Raw genomic sequence first — 22617 nt, 5'->3', positions numbered from 1 at the left:
TGCGGGACTCGATCCCAGGACTCCAGGATCATGACCTGAGCTGAAGGCAGTCGCTTAACCAACTGAGCCACCCAGGTGCCCCTGGTGTAATTTTATTTGATTTATATTTTTAGGTATATTTTTTAACTTGTTTGGCAATTAATCTTTAAAATTAAATTTTCTTACATTGGTGGTTGTAGTTTTTTGGTTAATTGATGAGGTGAGACAGTATTTTGGAGATGGTGCAGGGTCAGCATTGCTACAATGTAACCGTGAGGAAAAAGAATTGAAGTGGCATTTCCTCATAAGGTCCTAATCCAGATTCTGAATCCACAGTAATTAGGGTTGAAATTGTTTATTTTAGATACATTTTCTGGAATTTTAGACCCAAAAAATTCTTTTTTAGGATTTGACTGGTTACTGACATTAGATTTGCTAAACTAACTGAGAAGTTGTAGTGCATTTTTAAAAAAAATTGTTTATTTAAATGATCTCTACACCCAAGGAGGGGTTCGAACTGCAGACCCTGACTGAGATTAAGAGCCACATGGTTCTCAGACTGGCTCTGCCAGGAGTCCCAGTGGTGCATTTTAAAGATAGTTTAATGTAGTTAAAACTGGTTATTAGTTTGACCTGAACTCTCTTTCTGCTTTTATCTCTTCCCTCCCCTACTTTTAGTTCAGTACTAAAACCAGATTTCTGGAGTGGTGAGTCACAAAAGTGTGGGTCCTTTCCAGCAGATTCATCTCTCTCTAGTGTACTTATATTATTTTCCCTATCATTCATGCTAGCAATGCTGACCTTAGACCTAAAAATTGTTAACTGGGATTTGTTAGAAATGCAAATTCTGAGACCCTACCCTAGATTAGATCTACTGAATCAAGTTGTGGGGTTGGGACCCAACAATCTTATTTTTGTTTTTGTTTTCCTTTTAAATATTTTATTTATTTATTTGACAGAGATCACAAGTAGGCAGAGAGGCACGCAGAGAGAGGGAGAAGCAGGCCCCCTGCTAAGCAGAGATCCTGATGCGGGGATAAGGGGTTGTACAGTCTCTGTGGGTCTCAATCCCAAGACCCTGAGATCATGAACTGAGCCGAAGGCAGAGCCTTAATCCACTGAGCCACCCAGGTGCCCCAGTAGTCTTGCGTTTTAATTAGCCCTCTATGTTGTTATTATGCTTGCTAAGATTTGAGAACCACTATTGTAAATAAAGAGTTAAAAATCTACTGAATTTACATTAATTTAGCCACTGGGGACTAAACCCTCTCCCCTTGGGTTTGTTTTTAATAATGAAATGCTATGTACTTCTTACGGAATGTCAAATACTAGAGAAGATCTTGTAGAATTTCCTTAGTGGCCTGTCCAGCATATAATTTCAAGTGCTCTTTTAGTTCAGGGAAGTTTTCTTATTACAGTTTTAATTCTAGTGAAAGGTTGTTCCCTAACACATTAAATGTAATCACTGTTAAACTTTTTTATGGTTTTTCCATATCAAACCGTACTGTACACATTTTGCTGTGATTTGAGGTTTTCATTTATTTTATTTTATTTTTATTTTTATTTTATTTTTTTAAGATTTTATTTATTTATTTGACAGAGAGAAATCACAAGTAGATGGAGAGGCAGGCAGAGAGAGAGAGAGGGAAGCAGGCTCCCTGCTGAGCAGAGAGCCCGATGCGGGACTCGATCCCAGGACCCTGAGATCACGACCTGAGCCGAAGGCAGTGGCTTAACCCACTGAGCCACCCAGGCGCCCTGAGGTTTTCATTTAATATCTCTTTGACATCTTCTCATATCATTGGATTGATTTTTAATGACCATATTGTATTTCACAGTATGAGTGGACTGCCAGTTACCCAGCCAACTTTCTGTTGATTGACTTGAAGGCTGTTTCCATTTTGCATTGGTGGATTTCCTTGTACTTATTAATTTAGTACTGTTGGCAGTGGTCAGTTTTAATCACTAGCAAACAATAAAAAGATCTGGTCTTTGTAAAGAGCCTTTTGAAAGGGTCTAGTGGACATCATGAGATTCTAATTCAAGCAATTTCTATCTTGGGGTAGTCAGTTTCTTGTTATCTTTTTATATTCCTTTTAAATTGAAAACCTGTAATTTAACTTTTTATGCAAAGTGATGCAGGGACACTAGCTGGAAGGAGGAATTTATAGTGTATTGGTAGTATGAATTATGTATAGATCTGGGGGTGAGTTACTTCAACTTGCTAGGCTTATTTCCCCATATGTGAAGAGGGGATATTAACAACACACTTTGTAAGGTTGTTGATGAGGATAATGGAAGCTAATTGTGTAGGTGTGTATTTATATGCATATTTATGTATATTTATATGAAATAATGAGTGGCTAGCATATAGTATCTACTTAGTAAAATTTACCTTATTATTCTGCGGTATGAAGTAAAGAAATCTTTGGTTTCATTTCAAACACGTAATTTTAATTGAATTTACAGATAACTTTAGTACACATTTATAGCAGTGGTTCTTAAATGGGGTGGTTTTGTTTCCCCGGGGGACGTTTGACAGTGTCTGGAGAAATTTTTCATTGTCAAAAGTGGGGGTTATTCTACTGGCTTAAACCTCCTGTAATGCACAGGACAGCTCCCCACAACAAGAATTATCTTTTCCATAATGTCAAGAGTGCTGAAGGTGAGAAATCCTGATGTAGAATTATTAATGAAAATATAAGTTTTGAAGAAGGATTATGGCTTTGAAAATTCATGACAGCATAAACATTTTATTTGGCCCCAAAGTAATTTAATTCATTGCCAACTTTAAAATAAATTACTTGAGGGGCGCCTGGGTGGCTCAGTGGGTTAAAGCCTCTGCCTTCGGCTCAGGTCATGATCCCAGGGTCCTGGGATCAAGCCCCGCATTGGGCTCTCTGCTCGGTGGGGAGCCTGCTTCCTCCTCTCTCTCTCTCTCTCTGCCTGTCTCTCCGCCTACTTGTGATCTCTCTCTCTGTGCCAAGTGAATAAATAAAATCTTAAAAAAATAATAATAATAAAATAAATTACTTGATTTAACATAAAAATTGGGACTTCCTGCTTCTCTTGGGGAAATAATATATGATGTTGTGAATATACTTGACTGAATCTGAGCAGGAGATGCCCTCTGGAAGCACTTCTCAGTTTTATTTATTTATTTATTATTATTATTATTATTTAAGTCTGGGAGCCCAGGTTTTTTTTTGTTTGTTTGTTTTTGTTTTTTAAGAATTTATTTATTTGACAGATAGAGGTCACAAGTAGGCAGAGAAGCAGGCAGAGAGAGGAGGAAGCGGGCTCTCTGCTGAGTAGAGAGCCTGATGGCTGGGCTTGATCCCAGGATCAAGGGATCCCAGGTACAAAAACATGGAGTATATGGGAAATTATTCTGTTTTCATGATCCCAGGATCATCAGGATCATGACCCGAGCCAAAGGCAGAGGCTTTAAATCACTGAGCCACCCAGGCACCCCTTATTTATTATTTTCTTAAGATTTTATTCTTTTTTTTTTTTTTTTAAAGATTTTATTTATTTATCAGAGAGAGAGAGGGGGAGAGAGCGAGCACAGGCAGACAGAATGGCAGGCAGAGGCAGAGGGAGAAGCAGGCTCCCTGCCGAGCAAGGAGCCCGACTCGGGACTCGATCCCAGGACGCTGGGATCACGACCTGAGCCGAAGGCAGCCGCCCAACCAACTGAGCTACCCAGGCGTCCCCTTAAGATTTTATTCTTAAGTAATCTCTACTCCCAGTGAGGGGGTTGAATTCACAATCCCAAGATCCAGAGTGACATACTCTACCAACTGAGGCAGCCAGGTGCCCACCAGTGTTCAGTTTTAGAAAGTCCTCATCAGGTTCTCTTTATCCTCCTATCCTTTAACATTTTATTATGAAAAAATTTCAAATATATAGTAATGAACATCCTCTGATTCACCATCTAGATTCTCTAAGTTTTGTTATATATATTTTTTCACTTACCTATTCATCTTACTCTACCCATCAGTTCTTGATTCTCTGAACACTCTAGCATGCTTATCATTAACTAGAGTCCAGTATTATTTTTTTGAGGTGTTTGAAACCTGCATACAGTGAAATGCACAAATTTTAAGTGTACAATTTAGAAAAATAACATTTAATTCAAACTCCTATCAAGATAGAGAACATTATCATCCTTAAAATTTCCTCATGCCTCTTGCCATTCTCAGTCATACCCAGCAGTATTTTTAAAATCTACCTCTTAGAGTTGTTGGATTTTATATGACATATTAGGTACAAAGTACCTATCCCTTGTTAGATATTTATTGAATGGTTGTTGGTACATTTTTTTTTTTTTTGAGATTTTATTTTTTATTTTCAGAGGGAGATACAGTGAGAGGGAACACAAGCAGGGGGAGTGGGAGGGAGAGAAGCAGGCTTCCCGCTGAGCAGAGTCTGATACTGGGCTCCCATCTCAGGACTCTGGGATCATGACCTATGCCAAAGGCAGATGCATAATGACTGAGCCACCTAGGTGCCCCTGTTTGTTGGTACTTTTAAGAATGATTTAAATTAAAAATTTTTTAAAAATATTTTATTTATTTATTTGACGGATAGATCACAAGTGGGCAGAGAGGCAGACAGAGACAGAGAGAGGGGGAAGCAGGCTCCCCGCTGAGCACAGAGCCTGTCGCTGGGCTTGATTCCAGGACATTGGGATCATGACTTGAGCCGAAGGCAGATGCTTAACTAACTGAGCCTTCCAGGTGCCCCTGAAATTTTATTTTTAAGTAATCTCTATACCCAAGGTGTGGCTTGAAATTAAAACCCGGAGATCACGTCACATGCCCTACTGACTTAGCTGGTTAGGTCCCCCAAGAGTAATTTTTAGAAATAGCTTTTTTGAAAATCTGTAAAAAGGTTAGATTCATTTGTCTTTGTAAAATTAGTTCTGTAGATAGATTTCTGCATAAATGCAGTAATTTAAAGCTGTCATTAATATTTTAGGTATTGAATAAGGATCTATTATGACGTTAAGACTTAAATAAGACAATATATTTGTTCTCTTACAGATGCATATAAAACTTCTTTCAGTTCTTTCTGGAGAGTTCTCACAACACAAAGAAAAAGAACATAACTATATTGAACTTCCAATTTGTTGATTATGTTTAGATGTCTATATTCTATACCAGCTTTGAATTCTTCAAGAAGGAAGTTCCCTAGTGGTTTCAGCAATGAATGTATTTTCTAGTTTATAAATGCACGTGCACTTGATTTTTCTCTATAATGGGGAGAGCACATGGCCCATGAATGTACACGTTTGCTTCTCTCAATATAATGGAGAAATGTGTAGTCCATGAAAGTATTTCAGAAGTGGTTATTAACATCTGATAGGAGTTTTCATAGATGATAGAAGAAAGAAATAAAAAGGAAAGGGATTTTCTGGCATTGGAGGAGTGAGATGTTTTTTTAAGATGTAAATACAAAAACATGGAGTATATGGGAAATTATTCTGTTTTCAGTAATAGCTTCCAGTAACTGGTGCTTGGTCTGAAAAAGTAATTATTTTCTTTTAATATATGTAGGAGATTTAAAAAGATTGCTTCAAATATTTAATAGCTGGTAATTTCTGAATAGATAATCTTTTAGTGATGACTTGGGACATTGGGGTATTTAAACATACTTATTTTTGAATAATTAGTACAATGCATGTGATACCAAAGTTGAATGACACAAAAACAAAGTGACCCTATCCGCCATTTCCAAAAGCTACCCAACTCTTCTCCCTAGAAACCGCTATTTAAAATTATTTGTGTTACTATCATCTTTAAAAAGTGATTTTTCCTCCTAAAAAGGAATCCAGAACACTGGCTGAAATTGCAAAAGCAGAGCTGGATGGCACCATTTTGAAGAGCAGACCTCTCCGAATTCGTTTTGCTACACATGGAGCAGCCCTCACTGTCAAGAACCTTTCGCCGGTTGTTTCCAATGAGCTGCTAGAGCAAGCATTTTCCCAGTTTGGTCCTGTAGAGAAAGCCGTTGTGGTTGTGGATGATCGTGGTAGAGCTACAGGAAAAGGTTTTGTAGAATTTGCAGCAAAACCTCCTGCACGAAAGGCTCTGGAAAGATGTGGTGATGGGGCGTTCTTGCTAACAACGTAAGTTTTAAACATCTCATCGTCCTTCTGTACAGTTGCAAATGGGCTTCTCTCTGTTCTGAACTTCTTTCTTTCCTTGCACAGTTCATACTGTTTTGGCATATGGGTAAGTAGGTGTTGAATAAATATTCACTGAATATAAATAAGGAATTTTTGTGTATCTTCAGGACGCAGGAGTCATACTTCAGACTTCAGTGTATTGATTCATGCTTGATTGAATCTTAGAAAAGTTTTCTATTATGATTTTCATTCAGCTGACTGTATCTATTATATGCAAAGGAAAGTTTTATATTTAAATAATGGATGAATGACATTATAATCAACTTTATAAATGCTTTTTTTTTAAGTTTTAGCGGAACTGGATTTGTTATGTATTATTAGGTTGTTTACAGAATTTCTGGAAATTCAAGAGAATCGAGCTTTGATGCTATGGTTTCAGCAGAAATACAGCTAAAAGTAATGCCCAACCTCTTCATGAGATTGATAATTTGCATGAATTAAAATGCACCCAATTTTGTGTGTGTGTGGTTTTTTTTTTTTTTTTTGAAGACTTTATTTGACAGAGAGAGCACAAGTAGGCAGAGGGGCAGGCAGAGGGAGAGGGAGAAGCAGGCTCTCTGCAGAGCAGGGAGCCTGACCTGGGGCTTGATGCCAAGATCCTGGGATCATGACCTGAGCTGAAGGCAGCTGTTTAACTGACTGAGCCACCCAGATGCCCCAAAATGCACCCAATTTTTTTTTTTTTTTAAAGATTTTATTTATTTAATTTGACAGAGGTCACAAGCAGGCAGAGAGGCAGGCAGAGAGAGGAGAAGGCAGGGCTCCCTGCTGAGCAGAGAGCCCAATATGGGGCTCGATCCCAGGACCCTGGGATCATGACCTGAGCCAAAGGCAGAGGCTTGACCCACTGAGCCACCCAGGCGCCCCTGCACCCAATTTTAAATATAAAACATAATGAGTTTCAACGAGTGAATGTACTATGTAACTTAGAATCACAGTCAAATAGAGAACATTTTCATCATCCAAAAAAGTTCCTTTATTTTCTCTTGCAGTTATTCTCCACCCCTTAACCCTGTCCTAGATAGCTACTCATCTTTTGCACTCCTATAAATTAGTTTTGTCTTTTCTAGTTATTTCATATAAATGAAATAGTATATATTCTTTTGTGTTCCTTCCTTCCTTTCTTTTTTTAAGATTTTATTTATTTGAGAGAGAGAGAGAGAGAGAGCGAGCGCAGGACAGAGGAAGAGGGGCAGGCAGACTCCTCGCTGAGCAGGTAGCCTGACTTGGGGCTTGATCCCAGGACTCTGGGATCATGACCTCAGTTGAAGGCAGACACTTAATTGATTTAGCCACCAAGGCGCCACCTGTTTGATTTCTTTTGCTTAGGATAATATTTATGCAATTACATTCATACTACTGTATCAATATTTTGTTCCTTTTTATGGCTGAGTTTTATTCTATTATGTGGACATAATCATAGTTTGGCCAGTGATCTAAGGGTCGGTCAATGTTCAAGTTGTTTCTAACTGTTGGCGATTTTGAATAAAGGTTTACACAAATGGACATTTGTGTAAAGGCTTCTTGTAAACATTGTTTTCATGTGGCTTGGGTAATATTTAAGGGTAAATGGCTGAATTTTCAGCTTTATAAGAAATTGCCAAATTATGTTCCAAAATGGTTGTACTGTTTCACATACCTACCAGCAATGAGTGGGACAGAGTTCTAGGTTAGTTGTTCCATACCTTCACCAACACTTGATATTTTTTTTTTTTTAAATTTTATTTATTTATCAGAGAGAGAGAGGGGGAGAGAGCAAGCACAGGCAGACAGAATGGCAGGCAGAGGCAGAGGGAGAAGCAGGCTCCCTGCTGAGCAAGGAGCCCGATGTGGGACTCGATCCCAGGACGCTGGGATCATGACCTGAGCCGAAGGCAGCTGCTTAACCAACTGAGCCACCCAGGCGTCCCTTTTTTTATTTTTTTTAAATTTTATTTATTAACACTTGATATTTTTAGTCTTTTGGATAGTCTAGTGAGTATGAGAACTTCTCGTGGTTAGTTTAAACTTTTATTTTACTAACTACTAATGATTAGCAACTTTTCATGTGCTTTTTTGGCTATTTTTATACCTCTTATGAAGTGTCTGTTGAAATTTTTTGCCTATTTTTTTTTTTAAAGATTATTTATTTATTTATTTGTCAGAGAGAGAGAGAGCGAGCGAGCGAGAGTGAGCACAGGCAGATAGAGTGGAAGGCAGAGTCAGAGGGAGAAGCAGGCTCCCTGCGGAGCAAGGAGCCCGATGCGGGACTCGATCCCAGGACGCTGGGATCATGACTTGAGCCGAAGGCAGCTGCTTAACCAGCTGAGCCACCCAGGCGTCCCTTTTGCCTATTTTTTAATTGGGAGGTTTGTCTTACTGACTTAAAACATCTGGATACAGGTCTGTTTTATGATGATTTCTCCCAGTCTGTGGCTTGCTTTCAAATTTTCTTATTAGCGTTCTTCAGAAAGCAGAAGTGAATTATAATATATCTTTTTTTTTTTTCTTTTCTGACTTGTGCTTTTTGGATCCTTGTATGAAATTTCTGCCTCTCCCAAGGTAGCAGGTTTTTCTTGTGTTTTCTTGAGACATTTTATAGTTTCTTTTTTAAATTTATACCTGTGGTCCATTTTGAGTATGATATAACAATTCATTTTTTTTCCCCATACAGATACCCATTTGTTTAAGCACAAGTAATTGAAAAGATGATTTCTCCTTTTTTAATCTTTTATCTTTATCAAAAATCTTGAGGGGAAGAATCTGCACTATTTTTTGTTTCATTGATCTGTGTGTCCGTTATACCAGTACCTTTTTTTTTTTTTAAAGATTTTATTTATTTATTTGACAGACTGAGATCACAAGTAGGCAGAGGGGCAGGCAGAGAGAGAGGAGGAAGCAGGCTCCCTGCTGAGCAGAGAGCCCTATTCGGGGCTCTATCCCAGGACGCTGGGATCATGATATGAGCCGAAGGCAGAAGCTTTAACCCACTGAGCCACCCAGGTGCCCCTACCAGTATCTTTTTTTAAAAAGATTTAATTTAATTTTATTTTAGATTTTATTTATTAGAGAGAGTGAGCATGTTAGAGCAGGGTGGGGGGAGCTACTGAATAGAGAGGGAGAAGCAAGCTCCTGGCTCATCAGGAAGCCCCTGAAACAAAGACAGATGCATAACTGACTGGGCTGCCCATGCGCCCCTTAAAGATTTTATTTTTTAGTAATCTCTACACCTAACATTGGGCTTAAATTTATAACCCTGAGATCAAGAGTTGCCTGCTCTACAGACTGAGCCAGTCAGATGTGCCCCACAACAATGCTCTAGTTTCTTAATTTATGCTATTTAAGCTTTTTTGCTAAGCTAATTTAATTTGTTTATTTAAGCTTTGCTTAAATAATTTGCTTTATTTAAGCTTAATTTGCTAATTTAAGCTTTTATGCTAAAGTTTGAAATTAGATAGTATCACCTTTTTTTTTTTTTAATTGTTCTGGGTGTTGTTGTCTTGTATATCCTTACTTATTTTTTCTATCCATCCGTTTATTTCTCAATTTTAGTATAGTTAATGTACAATGTTATGTTAGTTTCAGATTATTTTTACTGATTTTAAAATCGACTTGTCAATAAAGAAAAATTCTGCTGGGCTTTCGATTGAAATTGCCTTGAGTGTAGAGGTCATTGGGGGGAATATTGACATCTTCACAATACTGACTTTTCTATTCCATGAATGTGGTATATCTCTCCATTTATGTAAAAATACTTGTCAGTAATAGTCCTGAAACCTCTTGCCGTATTAACATGCCATTCCTTTCAGTTTTCCCACAGCAAAGTTCTTGATGTTCATCCTTAGTCTTTACACTGGATTTGATATAAAAGTTCCTTAGTTGATTATTGTATTGATTCCTTTTATCTCTGTTAGTAATAAGATGTGCCCATTTACTGTATTATTGGTTGGAATCATGGAAATATTTTAGGGTTTGGGGAACTGGCTACAAAGACAATGTAAAACATCTGTTTTTGGCCCCACAGCTTAGTTGTGTGATTTTTTTTTTCTTAGATTTTTTAAAGATTTTAGGCCTTGTTCCATTTTATTCACCTTTTGCTAAGATGTTATCTTCTCAGAGAGGTAACTTCTTTTTTCCCCAAAGATTTTATTTTTTTATTTGACAGAGATCACACATAAGCAGAGAGGCAGACAGGGGGCGGGGGAGCAGGCTCCTTGCCAAGCAGAGAGCCCGATGTGGGGCTAGATCCCAGGACCCCGGGATCATGAGCAGAGGCTTAACCCACTGAGCCACCCTGGTGCCCCTCAGAGAAGTAGTTTTATCTTGATACAGTCATCCCCTCTGCAACATCTCCTTTCTCAATATATTTTTTTTCTTAGCATTTACTGTTTTAATTTGTATGTCTTTCTCTGCAGTAGAATTTTTAAGTTCCATGAGGACAGGGGTTTGTCTTGTTCTACATTATGTAATCCTAACACGTATGTTCTTCTTCTTTTTTAAATTAAATTTATTTTAATTCCAGTATAGTTAACATACAGTGTTTTATTAGTTATGTGTGTACAGTATAGTCATTCAACAGTTGTGTGTCTTACTCAGTGTTCATAAAAATAATACCCTTCACCTATTTCACCCATTCATACCCCCCTCCCAATCATCTGTTCTCTGTAGTTAGAGTCTGTTTTTTGGTTTGTCTCTTTTTTTCCCTTTGTTTTTTCTTAAATTCTGCATATGAGCAAAATCATATGGTATTTGTCTTTCTCTGACTTACTTTGCTTAGCATTACACTGTCTTAGCACCTGTAGTGTCATAATTCCTGGCCACAAACTAAGCTAGTAATAGTTATTTAATGAAGGAAGGAAAGAAGGACCTAAAGCAATAGGCAAGGCATAAGATTAGTATTTTTTTCACTGCAGGCTTTGATTAATTGGTATTTTTTTAAAGTTAACACCCAGGCATTGGGAAGTATTTGACTATTTTTTACAGGTAGCTTTTGGAATCACTTAAGAACACTTTTGAGGGAATGGACAAATTGTTGAACACTGTACTGTCTCATCTTTCATAATCATGATCATAGTCATAAGCATTTGGATTCTCATAGCACTATTATTCCATTTTTTAGGTGAGGAAACTGGCCAAGAGATGTTAAGTAATTTGTGTAAGATTGCACAACTGATTAATGGAAGATTTTAGTCTGACACTATATCCCTTTTATGCTATAAGTAGAATTTTTTTTTTTTTAAAGATTTTATTTATTTATTTGAGAGAGAGATAGTGAGAGAGAGCATGAGAGGGGAGAAAGTCAGAGGGAGAAGCAGACTCCTTGCTGAGCAGGGAGCCTGATGTGGGACTCGATCCTGGGACTCCGGGATCATGACCTGAGCTGAAGGCAGTAGCCCAACCGAGTCACCCAGGTGCCCTACAAGCAGAATTTTTAATATCTATCCTTTCTGAGAACATTGTTACTTAAACCTTCTAATGGAATTCAGGATGCTCTTTTCCCTGTTTGAGTGGCTGGAATCGACTGAAATGTGACCTCATATAATTTCCTCACTGCCGTATCTAAAGTGGGCTCTCTATTCTTTCTTGACAGCATTGTGTTTTTCCTTCTTAGCTCTTAAAATTATTTGTTTACTCATTCTTTTTTGTTTTGGTTTTTTAGAACACTTCAGGGATTGTTTTGTTTACCCTGATTCTCTAGCCGAAGGTAGGGTTGTCTTGGTACATTTTGGGTAATCAAGTATTTATTGACAGACTGACTCTCAGATGTCAAGAATAATACAAGTGATTTATAAGAGTGGTATCATAAGGATTTAATTTCTAAGTGTAGACTTCTTGTGTAATCAAAATGTCTCCTGAAAATACTTTTATCTCTCTTTTTAAAAATTTATTTGAGAGACAGAGAGAAAAGGGGGAGGGATAAAGGAAGAGGGACAAGCAGACTCTCCACTAAGTGCAAGCCTGATGCAGAGCTTGATTCTAGGACCCCCAAGAACATGACTTGAGCTGAAACCAAGAGTTGGATGCTTAATCTGTGGAGCTACCTAGGTGCCCCAGAATACTTCTAAATTGTTATAAGGTGCTGTATACTATATGCAGTTTTAGGTAAACAGTTTTGTACAGTGTATGTAATGACTAGTGCATAGTATGCAAACATATGTGTTAATTAAATATTTATGCTATTTTAAAATTACAAAAAAGAAAGATGGCAGGAAAAAAAGGAGAATTTAAAACCTTCATCCAGGGGCGCCTGGGTAGTTCAGTGGGGTAAAGCCTCTGCCTTCAGCTCAGGTCATGATTCCAGGGTCCTGGGATCAAGCCCCGAGTCAGGCTCTCTGCTCAGCGGGGAGCCTGCTTCCCTTCCTCTTTCTCTGCCTGCTTCTGCCTACTTGTGATCTCTGTCTGTCAAATAAATAAATAAAATCTTTTTTTTTTTTTTTAAGATTTTATTTATTTTTTTTGACAGAGAGATCACAAGTAGGCAGAGAGACAAGCAGAGAGAGAGGAGGAAGCAGGCTCTCTGCTGGGCAGAGAGCCCGATGTGGGGCTCGATCCCAGGAGCCTGGGATCATGACCTGAGCCGAAGGCAGAGGCTTCTGCCTACTGAGCCACCCAGGCGCCCCTAAATAAATAAAATCTTAAAAAAAAAACAACCTTCATCCATGATAATAATGGTGTGTTTATATCTTTAAACATTAGAATTACACTTAGAGCAGAGATGCTCAGGCCCTAGAGCTACATAGGAATTGAGTAGGCATGATGCTAGCTGCTCATTAAAATTTCTCTCTCTGGCTTTTCTTTTCTTTTCTTTTTTTTTTTTTTTTTAAATATTTTATTTATTTATTTGAGAGAGAGCATGAGCGAGGAGAAGGTCAGAGAGAGAAGCAGACTCCCCATGGAGCTGGGAGCCTGATGCGGGATTCGATCCCAGGAATCCAGGATCATGACCTGAGCCGAAGGCAGTCGTCCAACCAACTGAGCCACCCAGGCGTCCCTCTTTTTTTTTTTTTTTTTAAAGGTTTTTTGTTTTTAATTATTTGTCCTGGGTTGTGGGGAGAATAAGTCAAGCAGGGGGTGAAGCAGGCAGAGGGAAAAGCAGACTCCCCGCTGAGGAAGGAGGCTGATATAGGGCTTGATCTCAGCATCCTGGGACCATGACCTAAGCTGAAGGCAGACCCCTAACCCACTGAGCCACCCAGGTGTCCCTGTTGCATATTTTTTCCCCCTATGGACCATTACAGGTTAAATTAAATCAAGATACAGTGTTGTTTTTACCACTTGCTAACTGATACCCTAAAAATGATACTGTAGTTGTTCCCGTAGGAAGAGAGTTAAGCCCTTGCTCTAGGTTTTTGCGTAAGGGAATGTTGAGGCTAGCTAGTTTGATCTGTCAAGGCCACTGAAACATCATATCAGCAGTAATTAGTAATTTTTTAAAAAAGATTTTATTTATTTATTTATTTGAGAGAGAGCACGAGAAGAGGGGTAGAGGGAGAACCAGTTTTCCTGTCGAAGGGGAGCTCAGTCCCAGGGCCCAAGGATCCTGACCTGAGCCAGACGCTTAACTGCTGAGCAACCCAGGAGCCCCTGTAATGTTTTGTTTCCATATTCGTGTATTCACTAGAGTAGCATTTCAAGGACTTTTTCCTTTGCAGTCACAAGGTGGCTCATGTCCTGTGCAAGAGGCCCTAGCTTTCATTCTGTCTCAGCTTTTGGCATACCTTCCTCACTAAGTTTAATCATTAATTGCTTTTTATTTATAGTGAGAGGTACAAGTTTTTTTCTTTGACTGAACACTTAGAAGCCATTGAAGGGTAGTTTATTGGCCTAATTTCAATATTGTTGTGTCTCAGGGAGTAGGGAGACACCCAAAGAGAGGGAAAGATAGGAGAACATCTGGTCTTTGGAGCAGTCAGAACACACATAACGTTTACTGGGTAAGTTTGCAGTCTTTTATGGGTGTGGTTCATGTTACACCTGAAACAATTACAATATTGACATTAAAGTTCACTGATAATGGATGATCCTAACAAATGGAATAATGAAAAAAATTTGATATACTGTGACAATTATTAAGATGTGACACAGAGACACAAAGTGAGCAAATAATATTGAAAAAAATGATGCCAGTAGACTTGCTCAATGCAGGGTTTCGAAAACCCTTGTATTTGTAAGAAATGCAGTATCTGTGAAACCCAGTAAAGCAAAGCACAGTGAAGTGTGGTATTGCCTATATGTTACCTAATATACAATCTGTATTGAAATTTCTCCTGTTCATTAGTAGTGTTATTTATAACTTTGTAATCTATTCAGTCACTGATAGCACATTGAATTTGGTTTTTATGGCTGTAATTTCCTTTTATCTTAAGTTTTCCAAATGACAAAAATGTCACTGTCATGATACTGACATTTTTGAAGAGTCCAGGACAAGTGTTTTTCAGAATTGCTTCATTTTGGATTTGTTTTCCTCTTAGACTTTTTTTTTTTTTTTTTTTTTTTTTTTAAAGATTTTATTTATTTATCTGACAGAGAGAAACCACAAGTACACTGAGAGGCAGGCAGAGAGAGAGAGGAAGCAGGCTCCCTGCTGAGCAGGCAGCCCGATGCGGGACTCGATCCCAGGACCCTGAGATCATGACCTGAGCCGAAGGCAGCGACTTTTGAGGGTTTATACTGTTAAACTCTTAGCTTTGTAGGAACAGATTCCAAGACATTTTATTTTAGACTCTTGCCTTTATATCACTAACCTACTTTGGGATTTATTTATTTATTTATGTTTCTCCTGATTAATAAGCTTCCTTTTTTTCTATGAAGTTTTCCTGACTCTTATATTTGAGTCTTTTTTGATATTACTAAAAATGCACGGGGCACCTGGGTGGCTCAGTGGGTTAAAGCCTCTGCCTTCGGCTCAGGTCATGATCCCAGGGTCCTGGGATCGAGCCCCACATCGGGCTCTCTGCTCAGCAGGGAGTCTGCTTTCCTTCCTCTCTCTCTGCCTGCCTCCCTGCCTACTTGTGATCTCTGTCTGTCAAATAAATAAATAAAATCTTCAAAAAAAAATGCATAGTATTTCATTACAGCTATGCCAGACTTAACTATTCCTTTTTGGACACTAGACATTCCATCATTAGACATTTAGGTGGTTTCCCTTTTTTGCTGTAATAGCTAACCTGTGGCAAACATTATGGACCATGGATGTTTGGTTGCTCTTTGTTTCGTGGGTACAGTTGTATTTTTTAAAGATTTTATTTATTCATTTGACAGAAATAGCTGAAGCAGGGGGAGCAGTAGGTAGAGGGAGAAGCAGGCTCTGCACCAAGCATGGAGCTGGATTTGGGACTCAATTCCAGGACCCCTGGATCATGACTTCAGTGGGAGGCAGACGCTTAAGTGGCTGAGCCATCCAGGCACCCCAAATTTTTTTTCTTAAGTTTTTAAAAAAATTTTTAAGTAGTCCCTGGACTCAGTGTGGAGCTTGAACTCAGAACCCCGAAATCAAGAGTTGCATGCTCCATTGACTGAGCCAGTTAGGTGCCCCTTCTGGGTTTAGACGTATATGGCGCAAATGTAGTCTGGAATTTCCATGGAAAAGCTTAAGTAAATAGCTTACTTTTTTTTTTTTTTTTAAGTTTTATTTATTTAAGTGATCTCAGGCTTGAACTCAAAGCCCCAAGACAAAGAGTTATATTGTCCTCCAACTGATCCAGCCAAATACCTCTTAACTGGTTCCTTTTAAACCAATTGAACTTGGTAACCCAAACTTTATGAGGAAATCAAAGATTCATGAGGGTAAGATTAATTGTAGAGAGTAACTTTGAAGGAAACCTCTTAATCTGTTATATGATGTAGCTGAAATCCTTACTTTGTGTAGCATTACTTTATTTGCTAATTATTTGTTGCTTTTATTTTTCTTAAAATCCCTGCTTTGGGGGCACCTGGGTGGCTCAACCATTAAGTGTCTGCCTTCGGCTCAGGTCATGAATCCAGGGTCCTGGGATCGAGCCCCGCGTTGGGCTCCCTGCTCAGCAGGAAGCCCGCTTCTACCTCTCCCACTATCCCTGCTTGTGTTCCCTCTCTCGCGGTGTCTCTCTCTGTCAATTAATAAATAAAATATTAAAAAAAAAAATCCTTGCTTTGTGTAGCATCACTTTATTTGCTAATTATTTGTTGCTTTTATTTTTCTTTTTGAGAGAAAAAATGTTTTGCTTCCTATAGCACTTCTCTTAAGTTACAGTTCTATGCTTTCTTTTTATTCATGAGGGAAACATTTTTTAGGGCTGACAGCTAGATATTTAAGTGATCTTTTGTTGCTAATCAGAGACAAACGAAATCTTTTTTCTTTTATTATTATTTTTTTAATGTGTTTACAAAGATTTAAAAATACCCAGTGAGTGAAAATGAAGTTACATTGAGTATTTTATAACTCCTGGCACTGATGAAAATTTGTTACTCTGTATCTGGGAGGGATTTAGTTACTGAGTAATAAAAATCTTAAGATTCTTTGACTGTTGGAGATATATGTTAAGTAAATATTTTGACTCAAAGATTTGGTATATCACTTTATATGTGGTTTATCACTTTATTTCTAATAACAAAATATTGACCAAATCTGAATTTCTTAATAGAGAATTAAGTAGATCATTTTTGTGGTACATTAGTCTATAGTTATTTTGTGAATATTTCATGACACCAGGAAATGCAACACTCCTGAAAAGAATTTCTTTATTATAGGGCGCCTGGGTGGCTCAGTGGGTTAAGCCGCTGCCTTCGGCTCGGGTCATGATCTCAGGGTCCTGGGATCGAGTCCCACATCGGGCTCTCTGCTCGGCAGGGGGCCTGCTTCCCTTCCTCTCTCTCTGTGATCTCTTCCCTTCCTCTCTCCTACTGTGATCTCTCTCTGTCAAATAAATAAATAAAATCTTAAAAAAAAAAAGAATTTCTTTATTATAATTTTTAAAAAAGATTTTATTTATTTATTTGACAGAGATCACAAGTAGGCAGAGAGGCAGGCAGAGAGAGATTGGGGGGGAAGCAGACTTTCCTGCTGAGCTGAGAGCCCGAAGCGGGGCTGGATCCTAGGACCCTGGGATCATGACCAGAGTGGAAGGCATAGGCTTTAACCCACTGAACCACCCAGGCGCACCTATTATAATTTTTAAAGTAGTTTCTATGGGGCTCCAGCTCATGACCCTGAGATCAAGAGTCACGTGCTCAAATGACTGAGTCAGTTATGAAAAAATTTTCTTAAAGGGCAGTAGGCTAGAAGTTGCCAGAGGTTCAGGGAAATGGGGAATTGATAGCAAATGAGTTTAGGGTTTCTTTCTAGGGTAATGAAAATGTTCTGGCATTAGATCATAGTGATAGTCATACATACTAAAGCCCTCTGAACTCTACACTTTAAAATGGTGAATTTTATGGTGTGTGAATTATATTTCAATAAAAATACAGACTAAATTGCAAATCCCCTGTTAATGGCTGAGCATTTGGCTGTGCATCCATGCTGTGTAAGAGCTGCTCAAAAATCTATAAATAAATTCAGCATAGAAATAAATGTGTATATTTATTTTCTATAAATAAAATAATGGAGCAAATTGTTACAGAACTCTTTTTTATTCCAAGAGTCATTTTCCAGTTGAGTAGCACAGGACTTGTCTTAATTCCTCCAGCAATTAGTTGAAATAGTGTTAGCTACCAAGTAAAGTTTAATTGACCCCAGTGATGTGTGCAGAGGGTTGGTGGGGTAGATGGTAGAGTGTCAGTTTTGTAAGTTTCCTCTACCTGGCAAATACCAGAATCTAGGACTCCGTAAAGGAAATAAACTTAGGTGGTTTATATTCAACACAAACCACAGTGTTTTCACAGTTTGGATATAGAAAATCAGCTTTATCTTTTAAGTTGGTGGGATAGCTGTTTCAGGTCTGTTTGTTAACTCTTTTTCTGCATACAAGGGATTGTTCCATTAATAATTTTTTAATACCTTTTCTATTTTATACTCCTACTTCAAAAGGATTACTTTTCCATCATTTTATTTGCTTCATCACATCTGTCCATTAAATGGGATATAGATTCAGAAGAAATATTTCTTAATAACAACAACATTATAATACTGCTTTTGCTTATATAATAGGAAACACAAGAGTTACCAAGGCATACCTGCTGGAGGTAGAAGTATAAATTGCCCCTTACCTTTGCAGAAAAACACCCCTAAGCCTTATTATACTGTCAGTGTCAACTGGGTCCAGTTTTAGTTTATACGTTCTTTTTTGAAAAGTCTTAATTATTTGTAAAGATCAATAATTTATTATTTCTTAGAGGTCTTCAAAAGAACAAAAAAGAATATTTAAACTTTTCTTTTTCCTTAAAATTTACTCTAAGGGTCCGCTGGTCCATTTTATAATCTAAGATAATATCCGGTCTAATTGTTCTATTTTTCCTCTATCATAAAACATCTTATTTCATCTTTCTAGGGATTACTTTATCATTATTCTCTAATTCGCAACTATATTAAAGACTAAAATTGAAAAAAATCCTGCAAAATGGTATATATCTACAAGGATTATTTAGTAGTGAAACAAGTTGTTATCCTTACATAATCACTTTTTAATTCCATACACAAAATGTTGCATCATCTTTAAAGCCATTATGGTTTTAGTACTTTATATATAACACCTTTTTCCCACCATTCTGCTTCTAAAGAGATATTTGAACAAGTGAGGAAAGGTCAGTCACAAATACGTTAATCATTTTGTACCGTTTCAGAAAACATGGAAACCTTTAATGTCCACCAGTGTTTATGGTTAACAAAATTACGGTGCATGCATACATCTGAAATGGTGCCATTTTTTTTTTTTTTAAAGATTTTATTTATTTATTTGACAGAGATGACAAGTAGGCAGAGAGGCAGGCAGAGAGCGAGGAGGAAGCAGATTCCCCGCTGAGCAGAGAGCCCGATGTGGGGCTCGATCCCAAGACCCCGAGATCATGACCTGAGCTGAAGGCAGAGGCTTTAACCCACTGAGCCACCCAGGTGCCCCAATGGTGCCATTTTTTATTGAGTGATACAGGATGTCTGAAGAAGGCATGGATAGGTGATGCATTTTGTGTAAAATTACGTATATCTAGCAGAAAGGAAAATCTAAAGAGATGTTTATGAAACATCAGAGGTCCCTTCCGAATGATACGATTTCACAGGACTGATTAATTTTATATAAAACTTGTTATGCACAAGTATTAGTATAACAACCAAACTAATGATTGGTTAATTTGGGGGCAAAGTGTGGAGAAGAAAAGGTCTACAGATAACAACTCCAGATTTAACATTAATGGTTGACCACTTTGATTTGCTTCCTTATAGTCTTGTGTTCTATGAAATATTTTTCTACATTTATATAAAGAGTAAGTAATTTTATCTATACACAGAATTTAAGTTAGGTTGTAAAAATTATTTCAGGAACACGTCGGTGGCTCAGTTGGTTAAGCATCCAACTCTTTCTTTTTTTTTTTTTTTTTTTTTGTCTTGTTCCTGACTTTAATAAAAATATAGATTTATGAGACAAATTCTAATGAAACAGAATTTCTCAAATATACACATATATAAGGCAAATTTATTACTAAGAATGATGCTATTTTAAACAAAAATACATAATTGTATCACATTAAGGGAGAATCCATCTATTTGAACCATAAAGACTTGAATTGAGGCAAAGTTATTAATTTTTCAAATTTCTTTTCATTATTTTTAAAATGTCTTTTCTCTTTTGACCTATTTATATGGCAAATTATATTAACAAAAGCATCCAGCTCTTGATTTCAGTTTAGGTCATGACCTCATGGGTCATGAGATTGAGCCCTGCATTGGGCTCCAGCTCCAAGCTCATTGGAGAGTCTGCTTGAGATTCTTTCTCTCTCCTTCTGACCCTTCCTCACTCGCATTCGCTGTCTTTCTCAGATAAATAAATCTTTAAAAAAAACCCTTTTTAAAATTTTTATTTATTTATTTATACAAGATTTTATTTATTTATTTGACAGAGATCACAAGTAGGCAGAGAGGCAGGCAGAGAGAGAGGAGGAAGCAGGCTCCCCGCTGAGCAGAGAGCCCTATGTAGGGCTCGATCCCAGGACCCTGGGATCATGACCTGAACTGAAGGCAGAGGCTTTAACCCACTGAGCCACCCAGGTGCCCCAAAAAACCCTTTTTTTAAACACCAGAAGATCAAAGTGAAATAAACAAAATGTCTGAGATAATGGGCAAGGGGAATTTTTACAGGGAGTAGTGCATACTGTCAAACCTTAAATATTCACATTGCTTTTGCTTATGTAAATAGGAAAACAGGAGTTACCTAGGCATACCTGCTGGTGGTGGAAGTATAAATGCTATGTTCACATTTTAGCAAATAACCCCCAAAAAAAAACAATTGAGTCCCTTTAGATCTTCTCTTGAACACTACATGTAGTCATTTTGTTTTATGTAATGATGAATGTGGTTGTGACTGATGGATCTTTGCTTACTTACTCATGTATCTCTTTAGAAATGGAATTCCAGAAACAAGGTATAAATATATGCTTTGGTGAAGTTTTGTCTCAGAGGGCTGTATTCACCCCCCTTGTATTAGTGTGTCTGGTGGTCTGTATTCATATGTTGAAAATTGAAAATTTATGGTTTAAAAACTCAACATTATTTGAGAGTATAATAGAGATGTCATTATATTCTCTAATTTTGTTCACATTTCCTTGACTTCATAAAATTAATCTTGGCAATTTTAAGTAATTCTGTCATGTTCTGAGTGTGAATGATTTGCTTAGTATGTTTTCCTTCTTGAGTCTCCCGATTTTTCTCTTGAGGGGTAATGGCCTTCTGGTATTAAAGTGGGGGGGGGGTGAGTTTGTCTTTGTTGGCTTCTGCTGAGGTGTAGTTTTTATCTGGGCCTATTATTCTGATGTTTGTGGTCCTGCAGTGGCTTCCAGTGGGTAAGTAGTCAATATAATGCATCTTCTTTCATTTGTCCTTGAGCTTTTCTGGGTCCTCTTAGAAGTACCATGTCCTCCCATGGGTATAGGAACTCTTAGCTATATTTTTCTATGTGATTGGGTTGCATGTGATATTTGAAGCTGTATTTACTCATTCTTTATCACACTTTAAATTTTTACATGTTGTACCAATTGAGGCCTTTTTTCTTTTGGGTTTCCGCTCAGTTTATCTGAGGTTTCTATAATCCCATTGTGTCCATCACTCCAAGGTATTCCACATTTGCTTCTATTTCCTTTTCTCTCTAAAATGTCTTTACTAGCAGGGCACCTGGGTGGCTCAGTCAGTTGAGCATCTGCCTTTGGCTCGGGTCATGATCCCAGGGACCTGGGATCAAGCCCTCCATCAGGCTCCCTGCTCAGCTTTTCCTTTTTCCTCTGCCATTTACTCCACTTGTGCTCTCTGGCTCTCTCTGTCAAAAAAAAAAAAAAAAGAAAACAAAGAAAAAACAATTAAATGTCTTTACTAGTCCAGGAGTCCTTTTTTAAAAATAAGTATTTTATTTTTAAGTAACCTCTATACCCAACATGGAGCTCATACTCAAAACCCTGAGATCAAGAGTTGCGTGCTGTACCAACGGAGCCAGCCAGGTGCCCCCCCAAGGAATCTGGTTTTTTTTTTTTTTAATGATTTTATTTATTTATTTGACAGAGATCACAAGTAGGCAGAGAGGCAGGCAGAGAGAGAGAGCAGAGCAGAGAGCCTGATGTGGGGCTCAGTTCTGGGACCCCGGGATCATGACCAGAGCGAAAGGCAGAGGCTTTAACCCACTGAGCCCCAGGAATCATTTTTTTTTTTTAATTCTTATTTTATTTATTTATTTATTTATTTATTTTTGAAGATTTTATTTATTTATTTGACAGAGATCACAAGTAGGCAGAGAGGCAGGCAGAGAGAGAGAAAGGGAAACAGGCCCCCTGCTGAGCAGAGAGCCCAATGCGGGACTCGATCCCAGGACCCTGAGATCATGACCTGAGCCGAAGGCAGCGGCTTAACCCACTGAGCCACCCAGGCGCCCCTCATTTTTTTTTTTTTAAATCTATTTATTTGACAGACAGAGATCACAAGCAGGTAGAGAGGCAGACAGAGAGAGAGAGAGAGGAGGAAGCAGGCTCCCTGCTGAGCAGAGAGCCCGATGTGGGACTCGATCCCAGGACCCTGAGCCACCCAGGCACCCAGGAATCATTTTTTTTTTTTTTAAAGATTTTATTTATTTGTCAAAGAGAGAGAGGGAGAGAGAGCGAGCACAGGCAGACAGAATGGCAGGCAGAGGCAGAGGGAGAAGCAGGCTCCCTGCCGAGCAAGGAGCCCGATGTGGGACTCGATCCCAGGACACTGGGATCATGACCTGAGCCGAAGGCAGCTGCTTAACCAACTGAGCCACCCAGGCGTCCCCCAGGAATCTTTTTTTTTTTTTTTTTTAAAGATTTTATTTATTTATTTG

At 38.2% G+C, this 22617-nt stretch overlaps 1 protein-coding gene across 1 annotated transcript in view; it reads left to right on the top strand.

Moving 5' to 3' along the window:
* The window catches only part of PSPC1 (paraspeckle component 1), a 79329-nt gene that overhangs the window by 3126 nt on the left and 53586 nt on the right, over positions 1–22617 (top strand). The window contains exon 2 of the mRNA XM_059377710.1: positions 5811–6112. Within this exon, the coding sequence (XP_059233693.1) occupies positions 5811–6112 (302 nt within the window). The remainder of the gene's footprint in view (positions 1–5810; positions 6113–22617) is intronic.

The sequence above is a fragment of the Mustela nigripes genome, chromosome 15, assembly GCF_022355385.1.
Source record: "Mustela nigripes isolate SB6536 chromosome 15, MUSNIG.SB6536, whole genome shotgun sequence".
Taxonomy (NCBI): Eukaryota; Metazoa; Chordata; class Mammalia; order Carnivora; family Mustelidae; genus Mustela; species Mustela nigripes.
The sequence above is the reverse complement of the archived record's forward strand: the minus strand, read 5'-3'. Positions and strand labels throughout refer to the sequence as shown.